This window comes from Pituophis catenifer, unplaced genomic scaffold, assembly GCF_029215685.1.
Source record: "Pituophis catenifer annectens isolate HBS135680 unplaced genomic scaffold, rPitCat1.0.hap2 SCAF_3, whole genome shotgun sequence".
NCBI lineage: Eukaryota > Metazoa > Chordata > Lepidosauria > Squamata > Colubridae > Pituophis > Pituophis catenifer.
Window position 1 is genome coordinate 65,415,135 of NW_027256883.1, and position 22,915 is coordinate 65,438,049.

Below are 22,915 nucleotides of genomic sequence, written 5' to 3' on the forward strand. Positions count from 1 at the left end.
TCAATGTTTCTGTTTTTTTATTTTGCACTGAAATGTAGAATACAAATGTTAGATATGTTTTAAGTAGAAATCATTTGTTAGGAACAACAGTAGCCTCTTATTCAACTGCTACAAATCCATCTGCATGTGCCAATCAGATCTTCTGTGTTTAATAAATGGAGAATGATATTTATTTATTAAGCAAAGACACTAAAAGGGTTTTAGCAAACACTACAGTAAAAATGGATTGGGGGGGATTTAATCAAAAGCAAATACTTGCACAGCAAAGAACAAACAATCTCTCTGTGTTGACCTTCCTTCCATTATGCCTACCAACATGTCACTTAAAGTCTTAGGGGACTTCAACAAAAGACAGCGAAACAATGTCATGGTACACAAAATTGTTTAATGTTGAGCCAGTTTAAAAAAGGAGCCCAAGCCAAAAAGGATTGCTATATGTATAAAAACAAAAACTCAAGCAAGTTTTAAACAATACTTGAGAATGAAAAAGCAATATATCAAAGCAAGAGGATAAAGCATTAAATATAACAAATGTTTTCAGGAAATTCCTAATATAACATTTCAATAGGAATTAAAGCCAAAATCTTTCTCCAGAAGGAAGTAGCAAAAATCTGACACCAAAGGATTTCTTATTGATATTCTGTGAATGCAAACTAGCTTGAAATTAAACATTCCTACTTAAAATTAAACATTCCTTGATTATCACCTGCTGCAACAATTTTACCAGCACTGGAGTCTTCTGCTTGTCTGCCATGCATAAACTACTTGAAATGAAGCCAACTGAAGGCAGTCCCTTTCTGAGTTTCAACCTTGAGCATATGATCTGTCTGGATCACAATTAAAACAGATCTTGATTGGTAGATTTTCCTACCTGTTTATGGTTCCCATCTAGACCAGAAACCAATCGCCAAACGCTTTCTTTTCCATAGGCAGGTTTCAGGATATCTACTTCCAGCTGGTACTTTAAGGATATGTGCTCTACACATAACTAGCACTGGCATTTAAACTTCTTTTTTTTTTAGTCAAGTTTTTTATTTATATATAAATATTTTGGAGACAGTGTATTGTCCAGGCACTTTGTTTTACAAAAGAAAAAACAATCCAGATATACCGATAGTAATAATGATAACACACATAGCAATATTTATAATTATATTATCTTATTTATGATCATAAATTGTACTAGCATGCTGATAATTATAAACAACATTCATATTTCTTACACATAACAATTATCTTTCTTCATCTAACTTCTATCTCTTATCTCTAACCATTGATAAAACCTATTTCACATTGAATAGTACTCTGTATCTCCTTTATCTTTTATTTGCAATGTCAATCTATCTATCTCTGCACAGTCCAATATTTTCCAGATTATGTTTTCATCTGGTGGAGTGTTCTCATTTTTCCAATATTGTGCAAATACAATTTTCGCTGCTGTCAATACATGTAGCGTTAAGTATATAGTCCCTTTATCATAACTTATGATAGTATTATAATAGTATTATGATACTTATGATAGTATTATCTAGTATTATACCTAACAAAAATATTTCTGGCTTTAAATCTACGTGCTGTTTAATCATCTTTTCCAGTCATGTATGAATTTTTGTCCAACATTTTCTTGCTTTCATACATGGCCACCGCATATGATAATAAGTACCTGGGGTCTGATTACATTTCCAACATTTGGCGGACATATTTTTAAACATTTTTGCTAATCTTGTCGGTGGCAAACGCCACCTATAAAACATTTTATAAAGATTTTCCATATATGCAGTAGCCATTGTCAGTTTGTAATTTCTATCCCAGAGTTTTTGCCATTTATCTAGTTCTATAATATAGCCAAAGTTTTTTGTCCTTACTATCATTGTTTCTTTTACTTGTTCATCTTCCATTTTAAAGCTTAGTTGGTAATTATATAGTTTTCTTATCAGTTTTTCATCTCTCCCTAATAATATCTTATAAAGTGTTGATGGTTCTTTATCGAAACCCCATGTTTTCGCATCTTTCTCATATCTCGAATGTATTTGCAGGTGTGGCCACCAAGCTAAATCCACCCCTTGGTTTTGTAGTTCCTGTCTGGTTTTAAATTCCCCTTTCTCATTTAAAATGTCTTTGTAGGATACAATTTTTTCCAAGTTAACAACATTTGGATGTATCAATGCTTCCATTGTAGAAAGCCAGACTATAGGTATTTTCCTATAGTTTTGTGATTTAATTTTTTCCCATACTAAAAGTAAAGCATTCCTCACATAGTGTCTTTGAAAATATCTGTGTACTGCACTCCTTCCATACCATAGAAAGGCATGCCACCCTAATTGAAGATCATGGCCCTCCAGTAGTAGTAATCTTCTATGCCTCAAGTTTATCCATTCTTTTACCCATGAAAGTACAGATGCCTGATAATACAACTCCCAATCCAGTAACCCAAAGCATAGCATTCCAACTTCTGACAATAGAGATTATCATGATTGTGTCAAAAAGAGTTCTTGGACTGAAAGCCATTCATTGATACATGGAATACAAGTACTCCTCGACTTACATCCACAATCGGGGCTGGAATTTCAGTTGCTAAGTAATGTGTTCACTGGTTTTGAATTCAAACCACTTTACCATGGTCATTAAGTAAACACCACAGTCGTTTAGTGGCATCATGTGGTCATTTAAATTAATCCAACTTCCTCAATTGACATTCCTTATCAGACACTAACTGGGAAGATGAGAATTGCAATCACGTGGCCACAGGACACTATAATCAGTTGTAAATGGGAGCCAGTTCTCATGCCCAAATTGCGATTATGTGGCCATAGGGGTGGTGCAATAATCAAAGCTTTGAGAACAGGTCATAACTCACTTTTTTCAGGGCTGTCGTAACTTTGAACTATTGTTAAACAAATAGGTATAAGCAGGAGTGAAATACTACCAGTTTGCACCGGTTTGGGAGAACCGGTAGCAGCGGCATGCATGGTTTGGCAAACCAGTAGCGGTAGCAGCGTGAAGCTCCGCCCACCTTCCCGGACGTCTTTACTTCCTGGTATTAACCAGGAAGTAATCTGTTTCTGACCCTCTACGCATGCGCTGTTCTGCCCCAGCTACGGACCCCAAAGAACGCAGCACACACGAAGTCTGTACAAACCTTAGTTTACTAAATTAAATCAGTCTTTTTCAAACAAAGGCTGTTTGAAAGAATTAACTTTCTTAACAGCCTACAAGAATCCAAAGAATAAATAATCGTAATCTTACTATGGTTCGCAGAAACCCCAGAAGCAATTTGCAGGAAACTGATAAGAGAACTAAAATCAAGACACGAAGGAGAGTGAACGAAGTTGTTCCCTGCAAATTGCCTCAGTCGTCGTCCTTCCTTAAATAAGCTAAGGGAGTGGCCAATTAGCCCCAAGCCTTACTCTCGAGGAGACCTTCTCCTGAGGAGCCACTCCTGCCTTTTGGCACCTCTGCGCGCCCATGCATCGAGAAGAGGCTCCTTCTCTTCTTCCTCTTCACTTATAGGAGCTTCTGGAGGTTCTGAAGGCCCTGGCTGAATCCCCACCTCTGGCACCACATCTTCTCCAGCCTCCTCATTGTCTGACTCGAGTGCCAGCTGCACAGGCTGCTGGAGCAGCACCACACCTGCCTCCTTGCTGTCGGAATCAGCTACTAGCTGCACAGGCCGCTGATGGGCCACAACATGCGCAGAGGGTCCAAAATTGCATGTGATATGCGCGCGCGCAGAGCACGCACTTCTGAACCAGTAGGGAAGGTAAGTAGATTTCAGCCCTGGATGTAAGTTGCTAACTACCTGTAGTTGAAAATAAATAACACTAGACAACCCTGTAACCTGTTAGATCATCCTCTGAGAAGAAAGTAGCATAGTCCAATATGACCAGAATAAACATTACATTTTAGGCTGAATTTTAGGCTAAATTTTCACTTCGATGGTGGATGATCCCAGGATCATCTGAGAAGAGATGATCTTATTATACATTATACATAGAAAAATAATTGTCGTGGCAAATGAATTTCAATAATAAGTTAATAGTTACCTAAAAATCATGGGTGGACAAAAAAGCAGTGGGAGTGACTTCCGACTTCCTGCTGGCTTCCCCACTGACTTTGCTTGTGAGAAGCTGGCAAGGAGCATTAGAAATTACAATAATACAACCATAGTAACATTAAAGCAGCTTTGTGAATAAAAGTAGTCTGAACATTTTGGAAATTTAATTTCACAAAAGTAATGGGTCCCAGATTTTTTACGCATCCTTCAGTTAGCACATTTTAGACGCCTTGATTCAAATACTATTGCAGTACAAAGCACGATTTGGCCTAACTTGAGAGTACAAACAGAGAAACAGGTAAACACCATGAGAGTTTCAGTAGTACAGTATATGAATACATATAATTTTCCAGGTTTGAAAAAAATACACAGATAAAAAAGATAATTTATTAGTTAAACCTATATATAGTTGGGCTTTTTAAAGTAAATTCTGGTGCATTTAGTACACTATTTATATATTCTGCGATAGATTAAATTACAGTATATCACATTAGTAGATGTTTTGAAAAGTAAAACAACTTGCATGCTTAGAATACAAAATTAAACAAATAAAACCTACCTTCAAAGGACTGTTTGCCTCTGTTTACCAGTTCTTCAATAGAATAACTTGCTAATTCCCCTCGGGCATGCTTAGTTTTGCAATAAGTACATGCATTCAGACACCTGGAGAAAAAGCATATATATTATTTTACGAATACATCCACACAAATTCAGATTATGAGACCTGTTGCTTTGCTCTTCAAAATGTATTTATAGACAGCTATTGTAGTTATACACAACAGCACATTACTGACAAATTGATCCTTTCAAAATCAGGGCATATATTGCCTCTCAAAAATCATTTTCTTAATAATTGTGTAAACTTTTGTCATCTTTGTGCTATTCAAACATTTGCTTGCATGGTGGATAATTTAAATTTAGCCCAGAGCTGCAAAAATCAGATCAATCACTGAATAGCAGCCGAAGTTAACATTTTTTTTGTCTATGTAGGTCTAGTGGCCATCTAGATTTTTGCCTCCCAGATCAGATGATTCCAGACTTGGAGTAAAAATATAATAACAATAGTAAAGCTAAGATAAATATTTTTAATTTCTTTAAACAATTTATTACATGGGATATTAACTCATAATTAGTCAATGTTAAATATGTATGGTCAACTGCCTAAGGATCTTAAGTACTGTATGAGGCAGAACAAGTAGTAGATGCTAAAAATAGAATTTTGACATACTGTGTAGACAAAAATAAAGTATCTTCAATTTAAATGAACTTCCAATGCCCACTTAATTCTTACCAACAAGCACCAATCCTATAGCTTTAAAAATATGCTTAGAAATTTCAAGTGTCAAAACGTTTATGTTATGTGCTTTAATAAAATTAGAAAATAGTGAAGATGAATCACTGAAGTCTAACAGGAGCATAGGTCTTATAAGAAGGAAATGAGCAAATAAGAGGCAGTGAAACGGCAAGAGGTACATTATTCCTCGCTGCTTAAAGATGAATTGTTTTGGAGTATTTTGTTTCCAGCCCAGTTTCATTATCATTATTAATTATCATAGTTGACTGGCATAATGGGGATATGATCATGCAAAACAGAAACGTTTATTTTCACAGTTCTGATTGATGTTTTACCTGGTCTGTTTTCTTCCGTACCTTGAAAGCATTATGGATATAGGATTGGCTCAACCAGGGGTGGGCAACTATAGCAACTTTACTACAGCAACTTCAACCATGCTGGCTCAGGAATTCTGGGAGCTGAAGTCCACAGTGGTAAAATTGCCATAGTTGTCCATTGCTGGGCTCAGCTTTGTTGTCTCAATCAGCTGCTCACATAGCAGTTGATTATTGCCAAATGAAATATTGACTATTGCTAATTAAATGCTCTCAATTCTACCTCTTTGTACTTGTAATGTTAAAAGAAGTAGGGCAAAGTCCTCCTGGTTCCTTTCTTTCAGAAGCCAAGGCACAAGTGGGCTTTTCTGCTGGAAGTTGTCCTCCAAATCATCATCAAACCATTACTCAGCAACCCTATTCTAAAAGGAAATAACAGAACAATAGAAAAACAGAGTTGGAAGGGACCTTGGAGGTCTTCTAGTCCAACCCCTTGGCTCAAGCAGGACACCCTATACTATTTCAGACAAATGGTTGTTCAATCTCTTCTTAAAAACCTTCAGTGTTCAAACACCCACAACTTCTGGAGGCAAATTGTTCCACTGATTAATTGTTCTGTCAGGAAATATCTCATTAATTCTAAGTTGATTTGCTCCTTGACTAGTTTCCATCCACTGCTTCTTCTCCTGCCTTCAGGTGCTTTGGAGATTATCATCATAGTAATTCAAATGCATAATAGTAATTCAAATAATCATCAATGTTGTTCAAATGCAAACGTTATTGTTAGGAAGGCAGTTGCGGAAGCCAGGACGAGTCCAAAAGGGATAAGAAGAACGAAGAGAAGCATGAAACTGTAAAACGAAGGTGTTATGAGAATCTTAATTCCAAATTCCAACTTCAGAAGAGGGTTCCCTCTCTGTCGCAGGAAGCTGACCACAGCGAAAAGATGATCATTTCAGTCACAGCCATTAAGCTAAGGAATGTAGCAACGGTAAGAAGCTCACTCTTCAACTTTCTTAGCCACAAACTATTCTGTTCTAGGAAGATATATCCACCTCAAAGGCCTACATATTTCATGTTGCGCTATAACTCATAAGACTTCCTGCCTTCTGTTGTGTTTCCTGCCTTTTAATTTTATGCAGGGAACCTAGTTAACATGCAGTTTGGAAACAGCAAATACTAATACAAATTGTATAACCGGTGAAGTCTCCTCCATGCACTGTTATGACACTGTTATAGCAGTAGGTCTGATTCTAGATCAAGCAAAAAAAATTCTCTAGGCCCAGAAATTTAATACTGCTACGTGATCAAGTATTCTGGGTTTATGATAGAGCTCCTACACACTATGGAAGATAAGTGGACACAACAATCTTGTCAGTAGCTTTGTCCAGGTCTTGATTACCTCTTTTAATGATGATATCTGGTCATCCCTGTTCATTACCATAAAAACGTGTAACATCATTTACTTAATTATGCCATTCCATAACTCACTTTAAATGACTAAACAAATAAATGCTGCAGTTACTATTTTAAGTTTCTAAAGTTCACAGATTTCATGATGTTGAAAAAGGAACCCTTACATCATTGAGGCCAACTTACTCATTAATGTTAAAAATTTAGAAAAATGTAAATCTTAGCACTGAATGTTATACTGAGAATCTTGGATTGGTTCAAACCATGATATTCTTACAAGAGTTCACAAAGTAACTTCTTGGTTTCATTGCAAATTATGTAAAACTCCTGAAAACAGATAATATACTATGAACACCAAGTTTTTTGAGATCTGGATAAAAACCATGTATTTTTAATGTACAAATCTTACAATGACTATTCTGCCCAGGGCTTAATATAATTCTTAATATGATTACTGAGAAATGGATTTCCCAATAATTAATTATGCTTATTATATTTATTACAAATATAATAACTATTAAAAAGAGTCAGTTTGTTAAATATTTAGTACTTCAGTGATTGCATTAATTATTAATTGAATTAATTATTAAATTAATGTTTACAATATTAAATGTAATAAAAGAGCCAGTTTGGTCTAGTGGTTAAGGTACCAGACTAGAGATCAGAGGATTGGGAATTCTAGTCCCTCCTTAGGCACAAAGCCAGCTGGGTGACTTCAGGCCAATCACCCTTGCTGGGCCCACAATGTCAGGCTTAGGTGACAAGCCAGTCTGCCAATTCCTGTCACAATCAATTGATTAACACTTGGTTGATCCGAAAAAAAAAAGGATCCTGATTGCAGGAAACTACTAAGAAGGGAAAAATACCACAAAATCACTCAATTTTATTATTAGACTTTTGATTCAGTGTTCATAACAGAATAATATTCAGAAATTTAGCATTCTTTTCATGACTGACGTTCTGATAGCAACACAAATCAATTGTAAAGTCTAAATCTTATGAAATTTTCTCAACATTTTAACATAACAACGCCATCAAGTGCTCAAGATGAGACATAAATAGTTATTTGGCAGCTTGAAGCTATAAAAGATATCAGGTCATGTGAATAAGATGTATTTAAAACTGGCATGAATGAATTATTAGTATCTAATACCCAAATCCAATTTTTTAGATTTATGGAGCAAACTCTAAGAGACCAGCCAAAAAACCTTTAAAGGGATTGAGAAGAAATCCAGCTGCAATTAGAAAGTACTTTTAACATTTTGTTTCATTGTCATGAAAATCGGTAATGGAGCCTAATAATCACTATATAAAATAATTTGCATCCATTCATCCATTTCATACCAAAATGGGAGTTCCATTATAATGTACATCTGCAGAAATAAGCAGAACAATAATCTCTTCTATCTATCTCTACTTTTTGTGTCTTTCAGAAAAAAATGTAGGCCTTCTTGGAAACATTTATCAACCAAATGCACATATTAAACTGTAGGAAGTTAGCACCCACCCCTCTCCTAGGAAAATGAGATATTTTAGGAAATATTAAAAGGGCAGAATATTTCCCCTAAAAGGGAGGCAGAAACTCCCCCCCACACACACACCTTTGCCAATGGGCCATTAATGCCTGGGCCAGTCTATTCTACATAACAAAGACCTACCTCTTTCAGGCAGAGCCATAATAGGAATCCCAAAGCCCTTTCATTACATCATCACCCAGCAAGAATCAACTAAACCTGGGACTCAAAAAACAACCTACAAAGTTACCCCTGCATGGACCCATGGGAGTCTGACAACCAATCAGAACACAAGCTCAAATTCAAAGCCCAACAGAGGGCATAAAAAACCCAGGCACTCTCAGCATCTCTGCTCTTTTTTTGCCCAGGATCTCAAGCCATGTGATCCTGTTCATCAATAAACCTTCTTTCCAAGCAACTCCCATGAATCCAGTGTCTTTTTCCCCATTTGGAACTGAACCCAGATGGACATTTCTTCCAACAAAACCTATAAGGATGCTGAACTGAAAATAATTACAAAAGGTTTTCATTTTCCAGCCTGATACAGCAAGAACATATTAAACAGTGAGGTTCTTCTGGAGTAACAATTTCTGCTAGTGATAAAAAAAAAAAATCTATCCTTGGCATTTGTGTTTATAATTTTAGGCTCTACAAAGTTCTCCTTTTATTTCTATTGTTGAGGGGACCAATTGCTTGAAGTAGCCTTAGATCACATATGGTACTGTAACAGCTACTTCCCTGCCTCTTTACTGTTCCACATTTTTCCAAAAAAAAAATTCATTTGAAAATGTAACATTTATTTATTTATTTGATTGTTCAACTTTTTTTATAGCCACCTGTTTCAGTAAATGACTCTGAGTGGCTTACAATTCAGAACATACATTGGAATTAAAAGTTTAAAAAACAATTTTATAGGGTTGCCAGGTGTCCACTATTTGAGCGGACAGTCCGCTTTTTTCACATTATGTTCACTATTTTTTTTCACAAAATAGTGGACATTTTTTTTATTCAAAAGCTTTATGATGAAATGGTGCGTAATCTAAAGCTGTACAGTCTAAGAGAATAAGGATAGGAGAATCGCGTTTTGTCTTTTTTTTCATAAGTTAGAATGAGACAAAGATCGAATATCCATTGAACTCGATTCTCCGAAAAAATTAATGATGAGATTAATATAAATCAAATTAAAAAAAATTAAAATTAAAATAAAAATATATTATAAAATTATGTACAGTTCACATTTTTAAAATGTATTGTAGCTTGTGTCGACTGACCTAAAATGGCGTGTTAAAATGTTTGTAAGAAAATGTATAATTTAATTGTAAATTTTTTTTATTTTTTTTACTACTTAACCCCCCCCCCCGTCCGCTATTTTTTGGAAGCAGACCTGGCAACCCTAAATTTAAAATAATAAAATTGTTGATATTATTGCTACTGTAGTTTAAGTAATAAACAATATATATTTAAAATATATATTGCTTATTACTTAATAATTATATTATTATTATATATTATTATATTATTATATACTTTTATATATAGATATAATTATTATATATATAAAACTATATTAACAGAGGTATTGACTTTTTACAAGAATTTGTAACACTGTGGATCAGAAAAGGAAGCTCAACATGCTTTAAATGAAGGGCACAGAGGAGAGGAGAGGAGAGGAGAGGAGAGGAGAGGAGAGGAGAGGAGAGGAGAGGAGAGGAGAGGAGGCCTGCCCTGGCTGAATCCACCCAGTGAATATACTTTCACGTATGGGTTGCCTCATCCCTTTTGTGGTATTCCATTGGGAGGGAAAACCTCTCTATTTCACTTGGCTTTCAGCCTGCTAGTTAGCAAATTGGGAGTCACTCCGCTGCATCATTGATTGGCATTGTCTTTTTTTCAGCATTATTTATTTACATTAACATTATATATTATGTTATTATTTGCATCATACAATATTTTAGAGTTATTTATTTAAATGATGACATCTTAAAAGATATCATCAACCGTGCCATGTGAGATGTTGAGTGCTGGACAGATCCTAGGCTAGTCCAGTTGGTTCTCAACCTACACACAGCCCCTTTACATTGTAAGAAACCAAGGACGGTCAGAAACAATGGCAGATTACAAGACCTAGACAAAGGACAATACTTCCAAGTTCTACTTAATGAAAAACTCACCGGCAATTTACCACTTGCAGGAACCTGCTCTGGAAAGTGGATGCAGTTTAAAGGTGTCACCGCACAGACTGTGCTTGATGCAAAAGGCTGGTTTGATAAAAACCACAAAATCATTTCAGCAGCCCTGTAGGCCAAGAACAAGGCCTATGCAAACTGGTAGATCGATCCATCATCTGTCTCAAAGAAAGACAGGTTTAAGCACCAGCAATCTAAAACACAGGCAAACTTGCAAGAAATGCAGGATGAGTAGTGGCAGAGGAAGGTCGACCAGTGCAGAGTCATGCATGCCACCAGAGAGTTCTTCAGCACCACAAAGTCAATTCATGGTCCTTCTAAATCAAGGTGCTCTCCTTTGCTATCATTGATGAGTCAAGCCTAATCAAAGATCACGAAGGACTGAAAACCATTGTGCTGAACATTTTCCCAACTTACTTCATGGCAGTGGTGAAATTCAATTTTTTTTTACTACCGGTTCTGTGGGCAGGGCTTGGTGGGCGGGCAGCAGAAGGATACTGCAAAATCCCCATTCCCTCCCCACTCCTGGGAGAAGGATATTGCAAAATCTCCATTCCCAGCCTACTGTGGGGCCAGACAGAGGTGGGATTTGCCAGTTCTCCGAACTACTCAAAATTTCCGCTACTGGTTCTCCAGAATCTGTCAGAACCTGCTGGATTTCACCCCTGCTTCATGGGTTATCCAACTGACCATGATGTATTTCAGCAGATTCCTCAGCTCTGTGTCTTGGCTGTCCTAGACTTGCCTCTCTCTAATGATGAGATCAGGAAATTGATATCACAGATGACCTCATAGAAAGCAACTGGACAGGATAACATTCCTGCTAAGATCTACAAAGCACTAGAACTCAAACACTTTATAGACCTTTCAAGATATCTTGGAAGACATTTGGTCCACAGATGTCTGATGACTTCCATGATGTTCTCATTGCTGCTTTCTATAAAAATAAGGGAAGCAAATCAGACTTCAGAAATTACAGAGATATCTCACTGCTGTCCATTGCAAGCAAAATCTTTGTCCGGATTTTCCTGAACAGACTTCTCATTATCTTGGAACGGAACTCTCAGAGACAGAGGGTGGCTTTCGACCACAAAGAAGTATAGGAGACATGTTATTTGCTGTGAGGCAAGTCCAGGAGAAGTGCTTCAAGCAGAATAAGCCTCTTTACTCTGTCTTGACTAAAGCAGTTTGCACTTTAAACAGGGAGGCTCTCTGGATCATCCTGAGACATTATGGATGCTCAGGGAAATTTGTGAAGTTGATTCAGTTACTCCACAACAGAATGTCAGGACAGATTTACAATGGTGATACATCAGCTACATTTGCTCACCTTGACTATATCCTAGGTTAGTTGAAGTTGTGGACACAAGGAATGCCCTATTTAGCTGCTTCTTTTAGCAAAGTTGACCCAAAGATGTCCTGCCTGCCATAAACCATTTATACTGGTTTGTGAAGACCAAAAATTGGTTTTGGTCTTTTCCAAATTGGCTTCCTAATCAGGTCTCCTCTGAATGGCCGATAAGTTCTGTGCATTACGTTTGATGCATTGGTATATTATTTTTTATAACGTTTTTCAGGTTGTTATATACTGTTAATATTATGCATGCTGCCCTGAGTCACATATCACTTGGAAGGCTATATAAGTTAATTACATACATGCATGCATGCTAATTAAGGGATACATTTCTTGGCAGAACTAGAGTACAACATGTTGGGGCCAGCTCTGAATGGAACATTTACCAGCTGCAATCCACTATGCATCTAGATGAATAATCAATCTATACAGGAGATTTCAATGAGATGATAAACACGATTAGCATGCCACTGCGATATGCTCCAGCATAGATCAAGAGGCCATATCTTGCTGTTAAGATACTGTATATGCAGTTGTTCCAGTTCAGATACTGTTGATTCAATGGAAAAAGAAAACAGAAACTGGGAAGAAGCAGACCACATTTTTCTGATTGCTAAATTACAGTTGGGTGTTTCAAGTTTTGTTTCAGTTCGATCAAACTGTCAATATATGAACTGCAACATAAGCAAAGACAAGGATTGTCTTATTTTATTTTATTTTTTGCACATATATACAAGCTGAAAAGACATTCTTGAATACGTTTTTTTCCTGTTCCTTTTATTGATACTCCCCTCTCCTCTTTTATCTGACATTCTCAAAATTCACCTGTCTCCTTTCACCATCAACACCCCGCTTTGTTTATTGATTTCTTTCTTTGTAGAAGCTAAATGTTGTAACTTCACAATCCTAGTCAAACACCGCTCCATTTCCTCACCTTAGCAAATTGTTTTTTCAACAAACAACCTTGTATTTATTTGGATGAGAACTTTTAATGATTGGTGTTACCTGAGAGGGGTGAATAGTAATTTTTTTAAAAAAAAATCAGTTTCAGGATGATCAATCTACACGAAGAACAAACAGGGTGCATCATTTATGGCACAGAATAAATGTGGCATTTATAAATTGTACCTGGAATGAAACAATTATTCAAGCCCAGCTTTTTTCTATTTGTATTTTCTTTCTCAGCCTTCTCCATTCCTTTTTTTCTCCCTGAATTAAGAAAATCCTACATTTTTGATATGCTATTGGTTAGAAAAAAAGTCACATCAAAAAATCACATCTATAGTAAAGCAATGAATCTGTATTGTTCTGTACAAGAAGGGTTTTAAACGCATTTGGAAAGCTAATAATGAAACAAAGAAAGCTATGATCAGCCACACTTTTGTTGTTGAGCAACGCACTTAGTAAAACAAGGAGGCCTCTGAGACATCTATAACAGCGTTACAAAAAAACTCAGCTGAATGGTAGACTTTTGCCTGCGATAAGACCCATTGTTTTCACTTCCTCAATGGCTTATGGAAAAGGGCCAGTTAAAGTGGTGAAGTCTCGCAGGAAACATTAGGCTATAGTGATTTCAGAAACATGTAACAGGTTCTTGGGATAAAAGGTATTGTTTTAAGACTGGTCAAAACATCCGGGGGGGAGGGGGAGGTAAAGAGTTTTGTGTGAGTGGGCAGAAGTTTGGCAAGCTTAATTTAGACAATCAAAGATAGCTATCAGGCTTGCTTTAAACAAACAAACAAACAAATAATTGCATAAAAGGTTTATGTTAGTGGCCTTTGTGAGAACACAGCTTCTGAATTGTGAGGGGGAAGCGATGGCAAAAAAATAGCACTAAGTAATCAAAAACACAGCACTAAGACGATTAAAGTAAACTACCTTACCAGGCTCAAGGTTGACTCAGCCTTCCATACTTTCAAGGTAGGTAAAATGAGGACCCGGTTTGTGGGGGCAATAAGCTGACTTTGTATAAAAAAGAACACCGCTTAGGTGGCCCCCGAAAGCCCTACTAAGCAGGTATATACAAAAGTATGAAGGCTATTGCTTAACGCATTGTAAGCCACCCTGAGTCTCCGGAAAAGGATGGCATATAAATCGAATCACTCACTCACTCAATCAATCAATCAATGAGAAAATGTCTAGAATTTGCACTAGTCTCTCCTACAGCAGTGATAATGTGAAATGGTTCCAGGCTGTAGCACACTAATAACACAGGTGAGTTACTAATGTTATATTTTATAAAATAAAACGAGACAAGTGTTCCCGATAACTTGGTTTTTATGATTTAATCTAAATTAGTAATAGCCAGAAGAGGTTAGCAAATCTACAATTCAGTTTCATATGGAAAAAAAAATATTGAAGCCTATTCTAAAAACAGTTCTTCTGGGAAGAAGTATGCTGAACAATTATATTCTTGAGAAATCATGCATAACTCCAGAAAAACATGTAGTGCTTTAAAAAGCATGCTTCAAGCTTGAATTATTAGGCTCCACATCAAGGTTTAATCACACTCTCCAGACAGTTAATCCTGAATTCAGCTCACGGCTAGACTTGATGGAAGATTTCCAGATATGACTTAGGTAGTCTAGAATCATTATTGCAAACAAGAACAGTGCTTTGGTGCAACAACTTGCCTGGTTTTGCAATAGTGGCAAATATCTGTTGCTCAGGTGTAGGATGAGGGTAGAGGTTCATTCTCCAAACTTGTTGGATTGTTTCCGAACGTTTTGCTACCAGGCTAGGTAACATCTTCAGCAGAGTTTAGAGGATGTCAGTGTCAGTGTTCTGTTTATAAGGGCTTCAGGTGTGGGTGTGTCAAGTGAGGGTCTTGTGATAGGTCTTGTGATGGCTCATCAGTGAGTCTTGTGATGGGTCTTATGATAAGGTGATTACCTCAGGTCAGGGTCATTCGGAGGTGAACTGCTGGTGCCGGGGGGGGGGAATTGTGTGGGTTGGTTGAGGGTTGGTACTGTCTCTGGTTGACCGTGCGGTTGATTTGGATTCTGAGGGGTTCGTAGGCTGGTTGTAGGTCAATGTGTCTGTTGATGGAATTGCTTGTGGACGGCCAAGCTCACACACACACACACACACACACACACACACACACACACACACACCAGTAGTTCACCTCCCAATGACCCAGATCTGAGGTACTCTCCTTATCACAAGGTCCATCACAAGACTCACTGATGAGCCATCACAAGACCTATCACAAGACCCTCACTTGACACACCCACACCTGAAGCCCTTATAAACAGGATACCGACACTGACATCCCCTAAACTCCGCTGAAGATGTTACCTAGCCTGGTAACAAAACTTTCAGAAACCGAATCACAAGCTCGGAGAATGAATCTTTACCCGCAACTTGCCTGGTTTCTATAGTAAGAAGAATTGAGAGCCTTATGGTATCTGGGGTCTAGAGTACTCTCCATCACTTAGATGGTGGCCTTGGACAGCTCAGACATGTTAACATTATGTACCTTTCTAGCCAGGAACAACTGATTCCCAGCTTACTGGTTTTGGCCTGTATATCTTTCCTATTCCCTTCTCCCTCTGATTCTGAGGTATCAGAAGGAGATGCTTTTCTCCTACCTTCTTCTGATTAGGGGAAAATGAAGGGTATTGTATTCTATTTCCCTGTTTTCTTTTGCTGTAGTTGATGATACCTTTTCCCTTTCAAGACTTTCCATTCCTCTCTCCTGCCTGAAAGGGGTGAATTTCTATTTCTTTTTACTCTTGAAAATATTTAATATCTAGGTAAATCTTCTAAGGAATCAAATATTGCAATCTCCCTGGCCTTCATTGAGAGTTCACAATAGACTATATCACAATTTCTTCCTCTACCCAAGATGTGATGACAGGACAGAGGTCCATTAGGGGAATATTCCAGAAAAGGACAAAAATAAATGTACTGTCAGTGTGGTTTAAAGATACAAGTAAAAAGATCACAGGACTTTCTGTGCAATTAATAGTGAATAGGGTAATTCTTTCTTCTTAAATGGCTGTGTGAAGGAAATCAATATGATAAAAAGCTAATTATATCTTTAATACCAAAGTAGGGAATCCCCAACAACACAATGAGCAGAGCCTATATAGAAAGACTTGGCATGATTCAAGACTGGCAACTTACTTGGTGGCCTTGGGCGCATCTTTTATGTTTACATTATAATCCTCTAACCTCGATACCTTTAACTACTAGTTCCTAACTCACCAACTTCAGTCCTTACCACAATGATTATAATCCATCTTTCTAGAAGCATGACACGAGTCAATTAGAGAAATATTCCAAAAAGCTTACAATGTTGTGTGGTACTCTGCTTTTCAATTTTTGCTTGGTTCCTGTAGAAACAGGGGTCTCTAAACTTGGCAACTTTTAAGACTTGTGGACTTCAATTCCCAGAATTCCCCAGCCAGCTGACTAGAGAATTCTGGGAGCTGAAATCCACAAGTCTTAAAGTTACTAAGTTTGGAGACCCCTGCTGTGGAGGAAGTGAGACTTAAATTAAGTACTGCACAGGAGACGAGGCCATTCCCCTAAATGCATTATTGGCATTAGGAGCAGGAAGCCAGAAATCTAATCCCAGCCAGCCAATCCTAAACTAGTAATCTGTTCCAACAAGCCAGTTGCTCATATTAAACAGTTGGTCAGCAGCCTCAGAAAAGATCCAGGGAGATACCCTTTTTTTCCCTTGAACAACAAATATCTAAGTTTCAAATCTTTTAAAAAAAAAATCTTACTGTATTTTCAGTCCTCTAATGCCATCCCCACTCTGAATTTAGAACTGCCTTTTTAGGAATAAGTGAATAGAAAATCTGGCATAAATATTGACAGAACAGATCAGTATGAAGTAATATATAACTAACTTCAGTCCTTGGGAGGACAAATGTGAGGCATGTAAAATATTTTTTTTAAAAAAATAACTTTTTTAAATTAACTTCAAAGTTACTCCATTGATCCTGACATCGAATTACTATGATATTTTTTTGTTTGCACCTGTCTTGCCATATCTTTTCATGGAGTTGCTAAACCCCCTGTCCAACTGCTTTCAAACACCTTGGCCTATTTTCAATTTCTCTATTAAGTTACTTAAGCCTGGAAACATCCCAGGTCACCTACTGATAAAATTGCCAGAAATAATTGCTTACACATGTTCACATTTACTCCTGGGACATGGAGAAGAAATATTCTTACACGCATATAATTGGCCAAATCAAGCTTCCAACTAGTAAGATAAATCACAAAATATATTTCAGAAAATGCTTTAGGGTGTTATTTTCCAGCCAACAGTCTAAAAATAGCAAAATACTACAATGAAGTTTTGAATAAAAATGGACAAAAAAAATCAGCTTCAGTGTTTTAATATACTACAGTATATTAGACCATATTACTTGAATCCAGTGGTGGGTTATTACCAGTTCACCCTGGTTTGGGAGAACTGGTAGTGGCAGCAGTGGAAGGCTCCGCTCACCCGCCTGGATGCTTCTGCGCATGCGCAGAAGAGTTGCGCACACAAATGCGTACATGCACGAGCAAACCGGTAGCAAACTAAATTGAAACCCACTGCTGCTTGAATCCACTCAATTCTGACTCATGATACTAATGTAAACAGATGACACTGGTCACTTTGGTGAATTAAGTTATGGTGGAAATTGGGTGGGAGAATACATGAAAGAGAGCTTATTTAAATGGAGGAGGAGGAATGAGGAGGAGAAGAGGAGGAGAGGAAAGAAGAAGAAGAAGAAGAAGAAGAAGAAGAAGAAGAGGAAGAGGAAGAGGAAGAGGAAGAGGAAGAGGAAGAGGAAGAAGAAGAAGAAGAAGAAGAAGAAGAAGAAGAAGAAGAAGAAGAAGAAGAAGAAGAAGAAGAAGAAGAAGAAGAAGAAGAAGAAGAAGAAGACGGATGATGGGTGAAAAGATAGAATTTGTTTACCTTCTATTTTAACTTATTCCTAGGTCAGGAAGAGATCTGTGTTCCATTAGACAAGTGATTCTTAAAAGGTGGTCTAAGGATCCCTGGGAATCTTCCAAGACACTCAGAGGTTCACAAAATCAATATTATTTGCCAAATATTGAAATTATTTACAAACTTTAAAATGTTACTCTTCTCATTACTATTTTTATTTGTTAAAAATATAGGCATTTTCCTGAAAAATACTTACGTTAGTATTCAGTGGGTTTTAAATTGTTATTTTTATGATTCAATAAATATTTTACAAATATGCCATTTTTAATTTTTAATATGCTAAAAATCAATGCAACCTGAATAACAAAATCTCTTTTGTAGTCCTCCATAATTTTTGAAAATAGGAGGGGTCCTAAGAGGAAAATTTTTATGAAATACTGTGTTAGGCAAATGTGACCAGCAGGTTAATAAGGGAAGATTTAAACCTGAAACTAACAGATTAGGGAACCTAGAAGCATATACTGTATAAAGTTAGATAATTTGCTATTTATCTATGGTATCTACCTGAGATTCATGGCCTCTCTTGCCATTTTACGCCTATTTAAGCCATTTTAAGTCAATTTTGGCTATTCCTTTCTACTGTTCTACTTTCTCTGCCATCTGTCCTGATTTATAAAATGGCTTTCTCTGGAAAGAGAATCTTGCTTTTCCTTTAAAATATCTGTGAATCTTCAGTGAACCCATTTCTTTGTGCCTGGTTAAAAATTACTCTCACATTTGAATACTACTTAACTTAAAAATTATTTTACTAATCATTTATACATGTGAGATAAAATAATCACAATGTGTTGTATCCAGCACCATTTCCCGTTGTGGTTTTTAAAATGGTTAATTTCACATTTTTAATATAAACTAATCCTATAAACATTAAAGAAAACCCCCCACCAAAGCCATTTAAAATTTTGCATTCTGAAAAGTAAGCGGACCCCACACAACTTTTACGGAACAATGTGGCTTTTCCAGCAAGCAGTTCCTTGTAAGCCCAACAACAGCTAGTAGGGGCTTATCTTCCTGTGTGCGAGATCCAAACCTGGTCCTGGTCCCAATTGCAACAGCTGTTTTATACTTTCAGCTTCCATTCAAGTTATTCTTATACTGTAAAATGATTCCACTGACATACTTTGGATTTTACATGCAAAAGGTCCACTTTGACTTCAGGCCAGGAGCAACTAACTTAATTTTAGGTGTATTTATTTTTGTAACTCAAGTTCTCTTGAATGTTTCACTTGAATGTTTTACTATCATTCAGCCAAGACATCAAGAAACTATATAATAATTATTATTTACACTGCCAACATCTAATTACCTTCCTTTTGCTTAAGAATGCTCCTAATCCATACCCCAATATTTTACCTCTTTATTTTGACAGTCTGTTTTGTAAACAGTTATTCCTACCGCCATCCTGGATCATCAAAACTTTATGTGTGCTGTCTTGTTGCCAGAATGTCTGGTTGGAGGTACAAAGAGAGTTCAACGTAACCAATATGTAAGGATTAGACAAGCAAAGAGGAATCATCTTCTCAGTGTCCTCAAGCCTCTTCAACCCAGAGTGAACGTGGGTTTCAAAAGGTCTGGCTTAATTTATTTCTATTTATAGAAGCCAAGGGCTTGCTTTTCTCTATTAAAACTGGTTCTCTTCTCCCTTTTGACATGTTTTAGGAATAAAGTTAAATCGATACAAATATCAGACAAGAGGGGATGGGTCCATTTATTCTCAAACTCTGGAAAGTAGCACAATGAATCAAACACAATCCAATTTGTGGAAGATTTAAGTATATGCCAGCAAATGAGGGCAGTTTATCAAATAAAGAAGGAAAACAGACTGGCAAGGGCTGCCCAAAAGAGATGACTAAGCAAATGTGCTGTTTTTTTTTTTGTAAACACACTCCCAGCTGTACTCTCGGTCTACCAGGAACTCTCGTTCTTGAGCAAGAAGCTACCTTGCTCCGAGATAACTAAGCACTTTAAACATAGCACATAAACACGTATGACTCACACACTAACCTCAAAGCATAAGAATATTAGACATTCTGGGACACAGAAAAGACATCAAGTCTGGCTCCAGTCTGCAGTGTAAAAAGTTTCTGGGACTGCCAAATATGTGCAATTTGTTAAAAAAGTGGATAAAAGTAATGAGTGCTACATGCTTGGCTTTTGCAGGAACAGTTCTACCTCCCCCAGTATCTTCAAAATGACTTTAAAAAATAATTTTTCAGGTCACCCCTATACATAAATATATGTCAGTATTTCCTTAACTCTAGGGAAACTGTACACTGGGCATGTGTACATCTGCCTCATCATATAAAAACTCTATAAATCATGCTTATCCTTAAAGGAGTAAAATCACTTCAATATATAAGTTCTATATATATGACTTTTACCCTTAAAGGAAAACAACAGCCTGCAAGCTGAAATGAATCATCATCAGAGGAAAATAGAGAAGAACGGTTAGATTTAGACTTAGAATATCTTTATTGTCACTTTGAATGTACACTAATCGGCATACTTTAAAATGAAATTACGTTGCATACGGCTCTCAAAGGGTCACCACCTCCAATATACAGTACACAAACAAGACTAAATAAATATGCATATGCCACTTATTATATGACACAGAGAAACAACATAGTACAGTTCGGATGTATACATGTACATGGCGAGAAAAACGAATCTTGCGAGTTTACCAGACAGATGGCATAGGGAACAAAGCTGTTATAGAATCTTGTAGTCTTGCTCAACAACTCAAAGCAAGGGAAGGGACTCCAGAACATTATTTATTCTTTTCACTTTTTAGAAACTCACAACTTAGGCATCAAATTCAGGCTCCTATGTGAGCAGTATCATTAAGAAATAAGATTAATACCATAGGAGAATGATTATAACCACACAGGCGTGCAAGGTTTCAAGGCACTTTCTTGAGAGAGCCATACTACGCTAATGGCATCTCCTCCAAACTTTGGCTGAGTTCAGCATCCTCTGTTACCTGTGTATAAACAGCTGGAGTAAAAGGAAATGAAATCCTGAAAATAAGTTATTGCCTTTCCTTGTCACTAACCTAACTCTTGCTTATGTTCTATGCATGTTTTTCTGAAGTCTGATTATTCGTACAGCATGAGCTGTGGAGATACAAGTAAGGAATGTCATTATATATCTAGATTCCTGCGTAGATATATGATCTACAATAGTAGTGAGTAGGGCGTAATCTCCAAACACACACACACAAACTTCCCTCCTTTCTCCACATATTTAATGGAAGTTTCCTCTCTCTTCCATGTGTCTGAGTATTTAACTGCATATGCTTTATGCCCAAGAAATTCTTAAGTCAACTCAGATTGCTGAAATTCAGTAGGTCAAACAGATGAGAAAAAGGAGGCATGGACAACTGCCTGCAACTCATTTTGTTTTAAAATGTATTATTGTTATGTCTTACCTATGTTGACAAATCTATTTGCCTTGACTAAAATGCAGCTTGAATTGATGTCAGCTAAGTTTGACACCAAATTATACCAAATTTTGGGCAAATGCAAAGTTACAACCCAAAATTGAGATATGGTCTTTTTTTATTAATTATTTTTATTTTTAAATAATTTACAAAGTAAAAACAGTACAAATTTAAAGAAAAAAGAGTATAAAGAAAAGTTATAATAGGGAACGAAAGAGAAAAGAAAAGAATGAAGGAGCAAAAGGGATATAAAAGAATAGTTTCCATTAGAAATGCATTCATATTCTGTTCTGTCTGAGGTTACATCAAGCTTTCAATCTTTTCCTATTCTACCATTTCAAATAATGAAACCGATAAATCACATATTTATTTTTTTCCATTGTGAACAAAAAGTCCACAAAGGGTTTCCAATCACTAACAAATACAGCTATTTGCTATCTCTATAAACTCTGTTATCGTTTCTAACCATTCTTCTATTGTGAGTATTTCAAATTCTGTCTTTGTGCATATAATAATCTTGCTGCAGTTGCCATGTACAAAAACAATCATCCTTAAGTATTCTCTAGTTAAAAATTGAGATATTTTCTTAAAATAGCCAGTGTCATCCATTTAGATTTGAATAATTTTAAGGCAGGTCATGAGTTGTAAATAGAGTTTTTGCATGAATGAAGGCAAATATAAGAGTTTTTCCACTTTGCAATGGCTATTTATCTTTGATACCATGAATATTGATGCACGTTACTGATGCTACTGCGTGGTTTAAAATATCATACTTCTAAGAGTTAAAGACAATTAGGAACACTCACTTCTTTATTTGAGATTTTTAAGGATGAATAAAGAAGGGAATTGCGGTAAATAATTTTACAGCATGGATGAGTCACAGTTAGGGTAGAGCCCTTAAGGCCAATGTGACTAAACCAGCCTAATTTATAAGATTTAAATTTAAATGACGTACTCTAAACATGATTAACTCTCATCAAATATTATGAAGTTCAGGTTTTGCATGTTTTAATCAAAACTTACATTCAAAGTTTGTGTTCAGGGTGAAATAAATGTATGTTAATTATTAAAATGCTACTGTAATACATATTTATCATCAGGATGAATACTTGATTGATTGCTTAGGAATGTCAGAATCTTACCCAGACATGCATCCTTTCATCTAAAATGTGGGCTGCTCTTTCCAAGCAATCCAAAATACAGATTAGGTTTTGGTGCTGCTATTTACTTAGAATCTTTCAGCAATTTAAACAGTGGTGCCCCAGGGGTGCTTTTTGCAAACTCCAAAACTGCACTGCAATGGAAGCTGTCAAATTATTTTTAGTGTCTGGAGGAAAAACAAGGTTGACTCTATTCCAGGCTTTTGAGAAAAAAAAAAAGTT

General features: G+C 36.5%; 1 protein-coding gene across 1 annotated transcript in view; it reads right to left on the bottom strand.

Annotated features, from left to right (window-relative positions):
* The window catches only part of CDKAL1 (CDKAL1 threonylcarbamoyladenosine tRNA methylthiotransferase), a 309,422-nt gene that overhangs the window by 179,364 nt on the left and 107,143 nt on the right, over positions 1–22,915 (bottom strand). Inside the window, exon 9 of the mRNA XM_070942475.1 lies at positions 4,614–4,717. Within this exon, the coding sequence (XP_070798576.1) occupies positions 4,614–4,717 (104 nt within the window). The remainder of the gene's footprint in view (positions 1–4,613; positions 4,718–22,915) is intronic.